Below are 14,663 nucleotides of genomic sequence, written 5' to 3'. Positions count from 1 at the left end.
ATTCCCCCTAACGAAGTACCATGGTGCAAAGAGGTAAAGAATGGGGTGGAGAAGGAAAAGGTGCTAGGAGCGGAGATGGAAGATCCAACCCCTAGGGTGTGTGATGTAGATGTAGAGTGTAATCCAAGGTTTTGGAAAGATGATGAGAGGTGTGATATAGAAGAGGGTGGGATGGGAGGGAAGTGAGAAGTGTGTGTGATATGCTCAAATGAAACAAAAGTTGTAGATGTACCTGAATTTCGTCTGCTTCATGAGCCCCCTCTATTGAAGTTCACATATGCAAAGCCATCTGGATCCTATACGTCAAAAGAAGAAACAGGCAAGGGTTTTGATTCATGCAACACAAAAGAATTATACAAACCTAACAGGTCCAAGTGAAACACAGTCCTCTAGGCAGTGGAACGTCAAAGTGTGCTGCATTGTCTTGGATGATCAGACAATGGCAATTGAAAGGGATTTTCATTGTGAAGGGAGCCAAACACAGCCCTTTGGGTAGAGGTGTCAATGACAAGGGAAAGGGCTGGTCTATGGAGGGAGCAAAACGTAGTCCTTTCGGCAATGGAATGTCAAAGTACGCACTGGAAGATGAAGGATAGTAGTAGAGGGAGTGAAATACAGTCCTCAGGAGGTGTTGGAGAAGAAGATGATACCGAAATCTGTCCAAGATGATGGTTGCTATGCAGGTGATTTCTGGGCACCCAAGTAGAGGAGAAAACAAAAGAATAGCAGCCGGGTAGAACCTCCAATCAGCAAACACAGGATGCTGAATAGTAGGCAGAAGTAGTGGAAGATTAAATACAAGCTGGATGGCTGCTGTACCTGCAAAATGTAGGCTTGAACAGCATGGGAACAGGTCGTCTAATGAAGAAGATGGTCTATATCTATAGCTTCCTTTTACAAGTTTTTTCATGTACTCAAGTGTAATGTATCCACTTTTCTACTTTGGACTTTTGTAATGTTTGACATTTCTCCTAATAAATTTTATCAAGAATCTTGCAAGTTTTGTCTCACACAAGCATGTTTCTAGAGTGATGATGTTTAGGAATATTTGAAAACCTTGTTTTTATTTTGTCATAATATTTGTAGAAATTCTTGATGGGAAGGGACATGGAGATTCATTTTGGCTTTTTCAAAATTACTCAAGCACTTGGTATGAGGTGATGTGATTGTAGAGCACATTGCTAGACTCCAATGCTTTGATCTTTTTTGAATTTTGATCTTTGGATCAAAAGTTATGGCCATTCGAAGGTTTATCCCAAGTGCATGAATTTTTGAGTACGTCTGAAGTACAGGAATTTTCATGCGCGAGATGTAGTCAAACACAGATGACTATATTCTTTTTGCTTTTTAGGCCTTTTTGAAAGACTATGCCTTACTTTTACTCTCTCACACAAATCCATAAGCTTTTGTAAGCCTTAGGGCTTTCTGTCAAAAACTCTAAAAAGGACCAGTGAGGTTAGTTGTAATAAATCTTTCCCCAGCCAAGCGTCTTGTAGGTATTGTTGATGCCCAGCCTCAAGAGCTTGAGGGATAGGAGCTTAAGTGCAACAATACTGATGAGGTTAGTTGTAATAAATCTTTCCCCAGCCAAGCATCTTGTAGGTGTTGTTGATGCCCAGCCTCAAGAGCTTGAGGGATAGGAGCTTATGTGCAATGGTATCGAAGGGCAAGAAAAAGGAAATTGAAGTTTTCTTCCTTTTTTAAAGCTATTTTGTAGAAGCTCTACGAAAATTCAACCAGCTCTTTCTTGAAGCCTTATGTTGCCGTATCGATCCAAGCAAGTTTGGGACCATCAGCAAAGGTGGTGACATGGCTACATGCCATTGCTCAAGTATTGCTACCGCGAGGGCCAAAATCAATGAAGACATGACAAACACCAATGGGGGGCCAGCTAGCCCCGCACACCCCCATGCATGGAATGATCAATGTGCCAAATAACCAAATTATTGAGGCCTAGGCTTGAATTGGTCATTATCTTATAAATTGTAGGATAAAAATAAGTGGAACATTGTTTTGGTAGAGGATGTTTTCATAAAATAGAGAAGTGTATTGTTAATTTCTTATTTGTATTTTGCTTAGAAGTGTACTTGAGAATATTTACTCTTCTTTATTGACTTCCTCCCCTCCATTGGGAAGCACAAAAGGAGCATTAGTAAGGTTAGGGAGTACCCAAGGTTTCCTCATACCTTGGAGGATAACCATTGTCAGTTGGGTGGACCGTGGTTAGCTATAGCTTGGACTGAGATACCGGCTGTATCAGTCCACTAGCTGGTGCCCACATCTCTGCTATTTTCCATACACCATTTGGTGGATATCTCAGTTTGTGGTGTGCTTTCCAGCCCTGCATCAGCCTAGCAACCTGTCCACTCTGTTTAGCAGGTCGCATTTGCTGATCACGCCCGGCTGTCACCCCTTCCCGAGTTTCCAGCTGTCATCACTTCTAGACTCAAGTGTCATGTCGCATAGAGAAGTAAATTCATTTAGATCAGATTAGCAAATGCAAAAAATGTTAAAATGTGTTACAGTTAGGTAGTCATGGTTTGCCACTATGTGTGGTTTTATGCATGCAGCCATCTTGGATTCTGATTCTTTTTTTTAGTTTGGAGAGTTTAGTCATGACTTCTAGTCTTCCGGTGCTAACCACAAAAACTTGGTTCATCGTTTCTAGGTCACACTTATTGAAGAGTTGCAAAAGGAGCTGGAGCAAAGACCAACCTTTAAGCAAGTTGAAGATCTTCGGAAACAAATAAAAATATTGCAGGTGCACATGCATTCTGTTTTGACTTTGCCTTTATATGAGCATACAGATGCATGTGTGCAGATGTCCCACATGCACACACAAATGCACAGCACACAAATGCACAGGTATCCACCCACAGATAACCATGCCTGCAGGCACGTAATCACAAATAGATACAAACAAGCTCATTTGACAAGGTTATTGTTGACATGCACCTGTGCATACATGCTTGTAAAGTTTTCTAAAAGCATTGTCAGCATTGTTCGATAAATCATCTTCTATATCATCAACACATGCATGCATGCATGCACAGATAAAGTATGTACAAACATTTTGCCATGTTTCTTGTTGACACACACCAGTGCATACATGCATGTAGAATAATCTAAGACTGTTGTCAACATTGTTTAATGAATCATCTTCTATATCATCAAATCAAAATGCATAATTTGCAAGAGTAAGTCTAGAGCTCTTATCAATGTGAAAATGCACAAAAGTGAATTCCAAGAAATTGTGTTTAGGATTGGATTTTCGAGAGAAGAGACCCATATTATTACCAACCCGTCAAATGGGCTAGAGGGATCACTCACAGGTAGTGGCTGCAGCCTGTGGAATAAAATAGTTCAGGCAGCAGTGAGAACAAAAGAGACAGAATCTCCCTGCCAGCACTTCAGGAAATACAGCAGTTGGTGGACAACAGGAAGGAAGGCTGGGTGGTTGGTCAACCAGTTTGCTGGTTGGCTAGGCTTCAGGCCAGCCTCAGCCAAGATTGGTGGCCTGTTGATTATTGTAGCATAATCCCAGACTCAGGCAAGATTAATGGTGCTGTATTGTCTTGATTGATTACTATCCTCATGCCCTGCTGCTTTGAGCGATGCCCTTGTCCATCACACAATTGTCATTTCACCTTGTTTTGTTAATGTTTGCCATTCCACTCCTGTCTGTTTCTTTGCTCTTTTAAGAGAGTATTAAAGGTGTGGAATTTAGAGTCCATCCCAAAAACAAATTTCCCCAACTTTCCCAGAACTTTATGAACAGATTTGTAACTGTTTTTCACTGATGCAGGTGGTGTTTTGGTTACCCTAACTATTCATGGTCAGTACGAGGTGTCTATTCTGATGCTGCATTTAAGGCGATCAGAATTTGCTGCATAGATGGGAGCTGTTTTGCTGTTTGTGAAGTGGGGATTTGCAAATTGTTGTATGTTTGGGTTATTCAAAGGGTTTGGAATTGAATTGTGTGACCCCTGATGGTGAAGATGCAATGGCACTCTTTCCATGGATTTGGGAACCTTAGCAATGGGGAAAATTCACAGATGATGCATGCTCAAATTGGCCTTACATGGAGAATTTGGTGATTGGTAGGGTAGAGGAGCCAATGAAAATTGAAATGACACCTTAGACATCTGCAAATTAGGCATAATTTCAATAAATGATTTGCTAGAAGATGTGCTGATGCTGTGAGAGTGCACAACGGAAGAAGAAACAAGAACACAAAGAGGAGACATCAGGAAGATGAAGGAAGAAAGAAATCTGCACTGACTGAAATAAATGCTGAATACAAATGGAAGGACTGATCAGTCCCTGCACGCAGCCTGAGGCGTCAATGAGGGCACCAGATCAGGTTGGAAATGATGACAGCAGCAGCAGCAGCACCGGAGACGGAGGAGAATGCCCAAAGTCAGAGGAGCAACCTGCAAAAGATGATGGCTAGGAGAGACCAGTTATAAATAGATGAAGTCCACCAAATCTGGCTGACCTGCAAAAAGGGCCCTAAATCTGGCCAACCTGCTGCAAATAACCAAGGAGCTGCAGTGCATGCAGTCTGACTGCATAGGGAAATCCAACAAATAATGAGATGGCATCTTGGCCAGTTTGGAAGCTGCAGGTAGGCACTAGTAGCAGGAGGTGTAAACCGATTGACAAACATAGGAAAAGGGCCTAAAATAGGAAACATACATTTTAAAATGCCAGTGCTCCATGTCTTTGTTAGACCTTGATAGGAGCTCACACCCAGAAGATGACAGACTAACAACACTGAAAGTGGCAGGGTAACACCCCCTCCTAGATCTTGGGACAATCTCATGTGATGAAGCATAGAAGCCTTGGGCAAAGGCTTCTTGAAGAGATCCATTACATTGTCCTTAGTAGGACAGTAGGCCACCGCTAACTCAGAATTCATGATCCGCTCTCGAACATAGTGGTACTAAATCTTGATGTGCTTTGTGCAAGCATGAAACACCAGTTTCTTCACCAGAGCGAGGGTACTTTGGTTGTCCACGTGCATCTCTGTAGATCTTGTCTATGGAAAGCTAATCTCAGTCGGAGCCAAAATGACTCGATTGCATAATACTCGACCTCTTTAGATGAAAGGCCCATAGTAGGCTGCTTAGTGCTCCAAGAGATAGCTCTCGATCCAAGGGAGAAGGCATTACTTGTAGTAGATCGCCTCGTATCCACATCACTTGCCCAAATAGAGTCACTCCATCCGGAAAGAGTGGCCCCCTCCTCATACATAATCCTATAGGATTGTGTCCCCTATAAGTAGCGCAACACGTGCAAGGCAGCTCTCCAATGAGCTTATGTTAGAGTCTTCATGAAAGAGAACAACAAAGCCACCACAAAAGAGATATCCGGCCAAGTGTGGATAAGCTAGGTTAAAGAGTCAACAAGGCACTTGTAGCGGGTAGCATTGGGAAGGGGATCGCTTGCTGCGAATAACTTGGACTCGGGGTCCATGGGGTAAGAAATAGGCCGACATATGGCCATACCAAACTCCAAAAGAAGCCTAGAGATGTACTTGTGTTGGGAAATAAAATTGCATTGTGGTAGTTGTGATAGATTTCCAATCTGAGAAAGAAGTATAGGATCCCAACATTTGTCATGTCGAACTCTTGGTCCAATATCATTCATGTCCGATCAACTTCTTGTGTGTCGCTCCCTGTGATAATGACTCATGAGGTCATCAACATACAAGATGACCATGACACACTTGTTCTCTGTAGCCTCATAATAAAGGTTGGGGTCATGATTTGATCGATGGAAGCCACTGTCCAAGAAAAATTGATCAATCCACTGATACATGTTAGAGATCAATCATCCCCTAGACTGGCATTTCTCAAGTTACCATTGGTGCAATCAGTTCTATTAGAGGGTTCCTGTCATTCAATGGGCATTTTCAGCAAGCGTAGTTATGGGGAGTTCCATCAAGTAGGAGATGATGCCATGTGGTAGCTGAAGGATCAATCATTGTTTACTTTATTCATTATTGATGTAGTCGGCAATTTGTTGATTAGGTCGGCCAATTTTGTTGGCTGCATGCATTATTTTATTGTATTTATTTCCTTCTATTTAGGCCTAGTTGTTAGTTTGCTCCACTCACTTGTGGGCTGATTCTTTGTGGGAAAATTTGATTGGGAGGATTCTTTGCGACAAAAGTTTGAGTTTTCAGCCTTTGGAGGCTGCAGTGAATAGGTTGTGCATGGAGGAGTGAAGTTGCTGTTTTTTGCAGGTCCTTGCTATCAATGGAGGAAAGGCTGTGTTTTCAGCCTTTTGTTGCAGATTTTGAGTTTTCATGACCTCCGGTGGGCGAAACTCTTTGAGGATGAGTGAAGGAAGTCCTTGCTGGCACCGGCATCGTGCGAGGAGTCAAAGGGGGCTGCCCTTGTTTTTGTGCAGGTCATTCTATTTACAATGTCGACAGAAACTGGCTTGGAGTTTCAGGCTATTATGGACCATAAGGTTCTTGTGTCACGGCTCTTTCTTCAGATCGAAAGCTTGATGGGGGAGAATTGCTGCATACGGCGTGTAATGATGCTTGCCACTGTGGAGTCTTATGAGGGGAGCTCATGATTGAGGCTATAGACCGTCCTACAGTTCGTGATGTCTCTAGGCTTTCTTCAGATGAGAAAGCCGAGTTGATGAAGATATAGGCGCATTGGGATAAACTGAATGCCCACATTCGTTATTTCCTCTTTCTCTCGTGCACTTTAGCTGTCATTGCTCACATCTAGTACTTGACCGTGGCTCAGGATACATGGCTAGAGTTTGATTAGATGTATAATTGGATGAGCGTGATGACATGGGTGCCTTTGGAGGTTGAGATGAGGACTTCAAGTCCCAACAATTCTTCTTCTATGCGGAAACATGTGAATAAGCTTTAGCAATTGCAGACGTAGGTCCAAAACACAAGGAAGGCGATTACCTCAGAGGACATGGCTATAACTCTTTTTCCTCAGTTATTTCTCCGATTTAGTGCATTTTACTTTGCCTTGATTGCTCCAGGGCGGTCATAGATTCTTCCTTGGGAAGAGTTGGTTTCTATGGTTTTGGACTAGGAGAAGCAATTGAAAGGATATAATACTTTAAAATCGGAGGCATTGATAGATCAATCCTCTCAGAAGAAGGGGAAGGACTAAAAGAAGAAGGACAAGAGTGGTGGTTGCTCCCTCATCAGCTGCCTTCCTCCACTCGGAGGTGATTGAGGCATTGATCCCCTAGGGCTTGTGATGTTGCATTGACCGCCCCTTATCCTCGTGATTAGATTATTGAGAGTGATGCCTCTTGCTACATGACTCTGCAGTAGATGTTGCACATTTGTGGCCTTCGCATAGACAGATTCTCATTGGTGATAGCTCTTCTGTCCGTATTCAAGGGAGGGGTAATATACAACTTCTTCCAGATGGGTAGGGTGGTGTTCATACCTCAAAGGTGCTTTATATGCTAGGCTTGGATTACCATTTGCTTTTGGTACACAAGGTTTGTGTCCTCAGCCTCTTGGTTGAGTTTGACAAGGATTTTTTTCGGATTCTTGATCGTGGATCGAGATAGGTGCTTTCTTTCGGTTATGAGGAGAATGGAATCTATAAGCTAAGGTCTCCTTTTGCTTTGACCTCTCTTCTTCTTACCTCTCAATCACAGTCTGAGCTTTGGCATGCTCGGTTTGGCCACCTAAATTATGATTACCTTTGGAAGGCTTCTAGGGACAGCTTGTTCGTTGAACATTGTAGTGAGATGGTATCTGTGTGTATCTTGCATTTTTGGAAAATAGCAATGTGATGCCATTTTGAGTAAAGCTTTGAGGTGGTCTTTAGCACCCTTGGAGCTTGTTTCTACAGATCTTTGTGGACCTTTGAGGATGGAGTCCCTTAAAGAGAGCTTGTATTTCATGCTGATTGTGGACGATTTCAGTAGGATGACATGGGCTTACTTTTTGTAGATGAAGTCAAAGGCTTTCTCCCACTTCAAGGATTGGTTACTCTTTGAGGAGAACCGATTAGGCTGGAAACTGAAGACGTTACGATAGGATAAGAGAGGAGAATTTGTTTCTAATGAGCTTGCTAGGTTTTGTGCAGATTATGGTATCCACAGGAGTTTGCAAATACAAACACACCTCAAGAAAATGGCATATTGGAGCAGAAGAACTGAAGTGTGATTGAGATGGCTTGTACCATGGTGGAGCATAGATAGACACCTTAGTGTCTTTGGGCCAAGGTGTGGCTACTACAATCCACATGCTTAATCAATTCCCTACTTTAGCCATTGTTTGTATGACACGCTATGAGGCTTATTTTGGGTCTAAGCTAGATGTTTCTTATTTTAGGGTTTTTGGGTGTGATGCTTATGTCCATATCCAAAGACACAATGTGATAAATTTGAAGCAGCTTCCCGAAGTCAGGTGTTTGTGGGCAACTCACAGTCCTAGGGTTATTGTTTGTACGTTTCTGTTAAGTGAGATGTCTACATGAGTCGAGATGTTTATTAGTTGAGGTTCTAGCCTCAGAGGGGGGTGAGGAGCACCTCGTGCTTGGAGATACAGGAGATAGTTTGGCGCCAACGATTGTACCCTTGGAGTCAACGTCTCATGGAGATGCCTCATCTTTGGACGAGGACATTGCTTTCCCACCGGCTGTCCCGATTAAGCCACCATGAGTGGATGTTCCATAGACTTTAGCAAATGGTGCGTGCCTAGAAGAGATCTAGCCTCCTCCTTGTTGGGCTCGATACACACTCTGTGATTCAAGGATTGAGGGAGTCCGTGAGGAGTGGCAGCCATAGGATGGGTTGTAGTAGTCTCAAAGGAACCAGACACATGCTACTGAACTTGTTTGTACTAACTATTGTTTGATGACCGGTGCCATATAGGATAGAGAACCCCTCTCCATGAAGAAGGCTTTGCAGTCACAACATTGGAAGAAGGCTACGGAGCAAGAGTTAGATGATATTGAGCGGAATGGCACTTGGGATCTTATGCCTTGGCCCAATCATAGGAACATGATTAGTGTCAAATGGGCCTTCAAGACGAAATATTGTAGTGACGGTACTCTAGATAAGCACGAGGCGCAACTCATTGCAAAGGGCTTAACACATCGGCCAAGGATGGATTTCCATGACACCTTTGCACCTACATATCAGCTTGATGTGAAGTTTGCCTTCCTTAAATGTGATTTGAAGGAGGAGATCCATATTGAGCAGCCTCCTAGCTTTTCCTCATGAGATAGACGTGTATAGATTGAAGAAGGCTCTTTACAATTTCAAACAAGCTCCACGTGCTTGGAATGAGAAGATAGACTTGTTTCTCCAAGGGAATTTGGGGTATCGACGTTCCTCTTTTGATCCCTGGTTATATGTCCACACCTTAGTCGAAGGGCACATGATGTTCATGCTTTATGTGGATGATTTTATTTTGATAGGTGACCATGCCTGGAAGGTCAAGGAGACAAAGGCAGCACTACACGAGGTATTCGAGATGACGAATATGGGCCGGCCCTTCTTCATTTCTTTTTAGGCCATGAGATTTACTAGACTCCGAGGGGGATTTTCATCTCCCAATAATGGTATGTGCAGGAGCTTTGCCCACATTTGAGATGGAGGGGTGCAAGCCCATTTCTATTCTTATGGAGTCGAACTAAAAGACTACGACCCATGCAGATTCTCTGGCAGCGGATGCTACCTACTACAGGCAGTTGATTGGGTCCTTGATTTGGCTTCTTAGCACTTAGGTTGATTTGCGTTTTCTTGTAGATCTGTTGGCCAAGTTTATGAGTGAACCCAAGATGATACATTGGTAGGTTGCTATGAGGATTTTGCATTTCCTCAGGGAGACCTCAGATCTTGGTATTCATTATCTAGCAGGTACTTAAGACTCCCCTTTGGTTCTTAGAGGTTGGACAGATTCAGATTGGGGGGCCAGTGACGTTGACCAATGGAGGTCAAGGACACGATATTGTTTTACTTTGGGTGCAGGTGTTATCTCGTGGAGTAGCAAGAAGTACCCCACTATTGCTCTTTCTTCCACAAAGGTGGAGTATCGAGCGGCGTCTTCTACCACATGTGAGATGGTATGGCTTCGGAGGTTACTAGGAGAGCTTGGTTGTCCTTAGACAAGTCCTACGACACTTCATTGTGTCAATGAATACAAACGGAAGGATTGATTAGTCCCAGTATGCAGCTTGAGGTGTCAATAAGAGCACCAGATCAGGTTGGAAATGATGATGGCAGCAGCAGCACCAGAGATGGAGAAGAATGCCCAAAGTCGGAGGAGCGACCTACAAAAGATGATAGCCAAAGTGAGGAGAGACTAGCTATAAATAGTTGAATTCCACCAAATCTAGCCAACCCGCAAGAAGGGCCCTAAATCTGGCCAACCTGCTGCAAATTTCCTAGGGGCTGCAATAAATGCAGTCCGATTGCATAGGAAAATCTGACAAATAATGAGGTGGCATCTTGGATAGTTTGGAAGTAGGTAAGCAATGGCAGGAGGTGTAAACTGACTGACAAACATAGGAAAAGGGCTTAAAACAAGAGAAATGCATACTAAAATGCTAGAGTTCCCGTGTCTCCATCAGACTCTCATAGGAGCTCCCAACCGGGAGATGACAGATTGACAACACTGAAAGTGGCAGGCTAACAGATGCATCATTTTCAGAGAGAACACCCAGGTTGATTTGTGATTTCCTATAGGTTTGTTGGTGGAGTTCACGAGTGAACCCAAGATTGTACATTGGAAGGCTACTATGTGGAGTTTGCGGTTCTTAAGAGGGACCTCTAATCTTGTTATTCATTATCCAACATGTAGTTGAGATTCACCTTTGGTTCTTACAAGGTGGATAGATTCAAATTGGGCCGGAGATGTTGACCAACGGAGGTCAACAACAAGATATTGCTTCACTTTGGGTGCAGTTGTTATCTTGTGGAGTAGCAAGAAGCCACCCACTATTGCCCTTTCTTCCACAGAGGCAGAGACTATCAAGCGGCGTCTTCTACCACATGTGAGACAGTATGGCTTTGGAGGTTACTAGGAGAGCTTGGCTGTCCTCTTACATGTCCTACAACACTTCATTGTGACAATGAGAGTTGCATTGCTTTGGCACAGAACCCACTCTTTCATGCTAGGTCGAAGCACATTGAGATTCAATATCATTGCATTCGAGAGAAGATCTTGGATGAGACCATTGATGTGGTTTACTTTTAGACGGAGGATAATCTTGTAGATTTTTTTTACAATGGTGCTTTCTCAACTTCTTCTCTGACAGCACTCTAGACCCTTGAGCTTTATGCCGCGTGCAGGATGTAAGTGTTAGCATCATCACCTGGACAGGCAGTTGGCCAGTTGCCACGTGGCAGCAGTCGGCTGCATTAATTACAGCTGACCTGTATTTTCTAGGCATTATTTTCAGCCTATTTATAGGCTTTGTCTCTAGCATTCTTGGTTAGTTGTCTCTCACAGATTTTAGGCTGTAGTACGTGGAGACTGCCCTTAGGGCTGATGGAGACCGAGATCTTCGATGTGGAGACATACGCAAATATTCTCTCTGCACCCGTGTATAATTCTACATCCTTATACAGCATTCTTCACTGCAAATTTTCTGCGTTTCACTGTCTCTTTCTCTCTCTCTCTCTCCTCTCTCTATTCACTCTTTGTCTCGGTCATTCACTTCCGCATTGCTTCGCTTTGACACTAAGAGGGGGGTGTTAGAGATTATTCATCCCATGGAATAGCATTTCTCAGGTTACTATTGGTGCAGTCAATTCTCTTGGAGGTACTCTCGGAGGGCATAATTCATTATTCGTGTGAGCTAGTGGGCATTTTCAGCAATCAGTGTACGGGCACTTTATCAAGCAAGCGATTATGCCATGTGGCAGCTGGAGGACAGAGATCGCTGATTATTTTATTCATTTCTGCAGCGATCGGCAGGTTTTTGATCAGGTCGGCCAGTTTTGCTGGCCACCTGCATTATTTTATGGCATTATTTCCTCCTATTTAGGCTCCAATGGAAGCTTGGCCTCTTCACTTGTTTTTTAGGTGTTGGTGGGAGAGATTCGCGGCTCGAGGAGATACATCGACAAACCTTGTATATCTGCTCTCTTCATTTCAGCATTTGTTGACTGCAGATTTCTGAAATTTTCTCTCCCCCTTTGTCTCATGTTCATTGTCTTTTAGACTAGTCCTTAACACTTTCGCATTCGTTGCACTCTGACAATGACTACATCCATTGCTCTGCCTTTGAGCATCTTGTACACTCTTTCCATCATTTACATTATTGATTCATTCACTTTAGAGATCTCTTTCTGCTCTGTTTGTGTTTGTGTTTTTGCAATTTGCATTTTGTGTTATTGTTTGAGTTGTGCTTTAGTTGTATTCATACATTCCGTGTTTTCTCAATGCAAACCCTAGCCTATCTTCGTGAGCTTCATAGAGCTACTAGGCAACATCTAGCTCCTTTTGAGGTCTAAGGGGCATGTAAGATAGGCATGCATTTTTGCTCACACTTGCTATTTCATGTTGCAAGTCGGAGAGACCTGCCTTTTGCTATTGGGACTATTGCTGGACTTTTCCTACAGCATTTTGCTACTTGCAAGTGCATCTTCTGCATAGAGCATGCATAGATTCTGGACAGATAGGCCACTTGTGCACTTTCTGCTTTGGTGTACCTAGACAGGTTGGACACTTACAGGCTCTTCCATGTGAAAAAAGCAGATGGGAATGACCTGCTGGCTGCTGCTAAACGCAAGCACATTTGTGCCTCAAATTTTGTGTTCTCGCATGGAAATTGCCGCAAACATGGTGATGAGCAAAATGGTTCTGGGAATGACTTCAATCAGTCTCAAGATTCCTGTCATGGGCTGTAGGGGGTACTGTTTTAAAATGGCAACTCAAAATTTCAATTCTTATCAACACAATTTTGTTTACCAATAAAAATTTTAAACCAATTACCTTCTCATGTTTAAATTGAACTAGAACACAGCCTTAAACTTGAGATCTAAGTCTGAGTCAATATCCTAGTACATTCTTGAGTTCAACTACCATGACCTTGACTGAGTGCTATCAGGATAAATCTGTAATGTGAGTTCTTGATATATTGTCCTCTTACTCTTAAATTGCATTGGAGTATCAATCTCTGTTTAATGTAACTGGCAACATTGTTAACAAAATTATTAGTAACCAGCATACTTTGAGGTAGAAGTGTTGTAGGAGACATTTTCTGATTGAATAAGAACTTATTGAGTTGTATAGGCAGTTGGCTACAATTCTATTGAAGCTGAAGACTGGGAGGTAGCAACAACAGGAGAAGACATTAGTAAACTTGAGGCCTTATTGCTTGACAAAAATCGGAAAATGGAGCATGAGCTTACACAGTTGAAGGTATGTTCAGACGCACCATGGAAGATTTAGAGTTTCCAGAAGACAAAGACAATCTCTGGCTTATGGATGCTTTGCTGATGTACTGGGCACACTTATCAGGTTCAATTAGCAGAAAAAATAAAAGAGGGCGACTTCTCTAAAGAGAGAGTTAAAGAACTTGAAGCTAAAACAGAGGAACAGCAAAAGCTTATTACAAAACTCGAAGAGGATATTCTGAAGGTATTCTATGCACAGTGTACTGCTGTGCCAACTTGATTGGTAGAAACATTGATCTCATATGTGCTTTTCAGTGAATTGTTTCTACTTACTACAAAATAAGAATTGTCAAATTTTGATTTTATGCACAGTGAATTCTGAAGGTATTCTATGCACAGTGTACTGCTGTGCCAACTTGATTGGTAGAAACATTGATCTCATATGAGCTTTTCAGTGAATTGTTTTTACTTACAACAAAATAAAAATTGTCAAATTTTGATTTGAGCCCTCAAACTTTGTCTGTTCTTTGATTAGGGTTATAACTCCCTGGAGAAACGTGCAAGCAAGGTGGATGATTGGGATCTACCTGAGCTGGCTGAGGTTTTGTCATCTGCCTATTTATAAACAAAAGGTTGAAATAGGCTGCTTCTTGTCATCTTATTGTGCAGATTAGTTTCAGGCTAAATCATGTCTTTGCGCAGCACGGTGGAATGAAGCAAGGGAAAGATGATGAAGAGCAGAACTCTATGCTACAAGTCATTTGTAGTCAAAGGGACAGGTTCCGGCAACGATTAAGGGAAACAGAAGAGGTGAATTGATCTGTTTGCTCAATTATAGTAAGGATTCAGGGAAGCTTCGTTGTGTAGAGGCTCAAAACTGAGTTTTTATTACAATATTTAGGAATTGAGGCATCTACAAGATAAAAACAAGTTGCTTGCAGCAGAGTTAGAGAAAAGTAAAACAGATAATGTAAAGCTGTATGAGAAGATACGCTACATTCAAGATTATACACAGGACCGCCCCTTCTCCAGGGGCTCCAAGAAGGTAATTGATCTCTTTGATGATTCAAGGATCAACCATCTAGACATATCCATAAACCAACTCCATCTAATTGCTGATTCTGTGGTTATCCTTCAACAGCGAGGAGATGATTTAGAGGCAGGGTTTGGCTCAGATGTGGAGACCAAGTATAGAAAAATGTACGAGGAGGATATAAATCCATTCACAGCATTCTCCAAAAAGGTTATCCTCTTGTTTGTCAATTATGTACTGACCAAATCTTTTGAATTCTTCTCTCTGAATG

At 42.5% G+C, this 14,663-nt stretch overlaps 1 protein-coding gene across 1 annotated transcript in view; it reads left to right on the top strand.

Moving 5' to 3' along the window:
• Positions 1-14,663, top strand: part of LOC148039439 (protein CASP) — a 69,409-nt gene that overhangs the window by 53,972 nt on the left and 774 nt on the right. Inside the window, exons 10-16 of the mRNA XM_087690660.1 lie at positions 2,669-2,761; positions 13,256-13,384; positions 13,484-13,603; positions 13,895-13,960; positions 14,062-14,169; positions 14,261-14,404; positions 14,501-14,602. Of these exons, the coding sequence (XP_087546786.1) occupies positions 2,669-2,761; positions 13,256-13,384; positions 13,484-13,603; positions 13,895-13,960; positions 14,062-14,169; positions 14,261-14,404; positions 14,501-14,602 (762 nt within the window). The remainder of the gene's footprint in view (positions 1-2,668; positions 2,762-13,255; positions 13,385-13,483; positions 13,604-13,894; positions 13,961-14,061; positions 14,170-14,260; positions 14,405-14,500; positions 14,603-14,663) is intronic.

Source organism: Lygodium microphyllum, chromosome 2 (genome assembly GCF_053477565.2).
Source record: "Lygodium microphyllum isolate KBCC chromosome 2, Lygodium_microphyllum_v1.1.10, whole genome shotgun sequence".
Classification (NCBI taxonomy): Eukaryota; Viridiplantae; Streptophyta; class Polypodiopsida; order Schizaeales; family Lygodiaceae; genus Lygodium; species Lygodium microphyllum.
The sequence above is the reverse complement of the archived record's forward strand: the minus strand, read 5'-3'. Positions and strand labels throughout refer to the sequence as shown.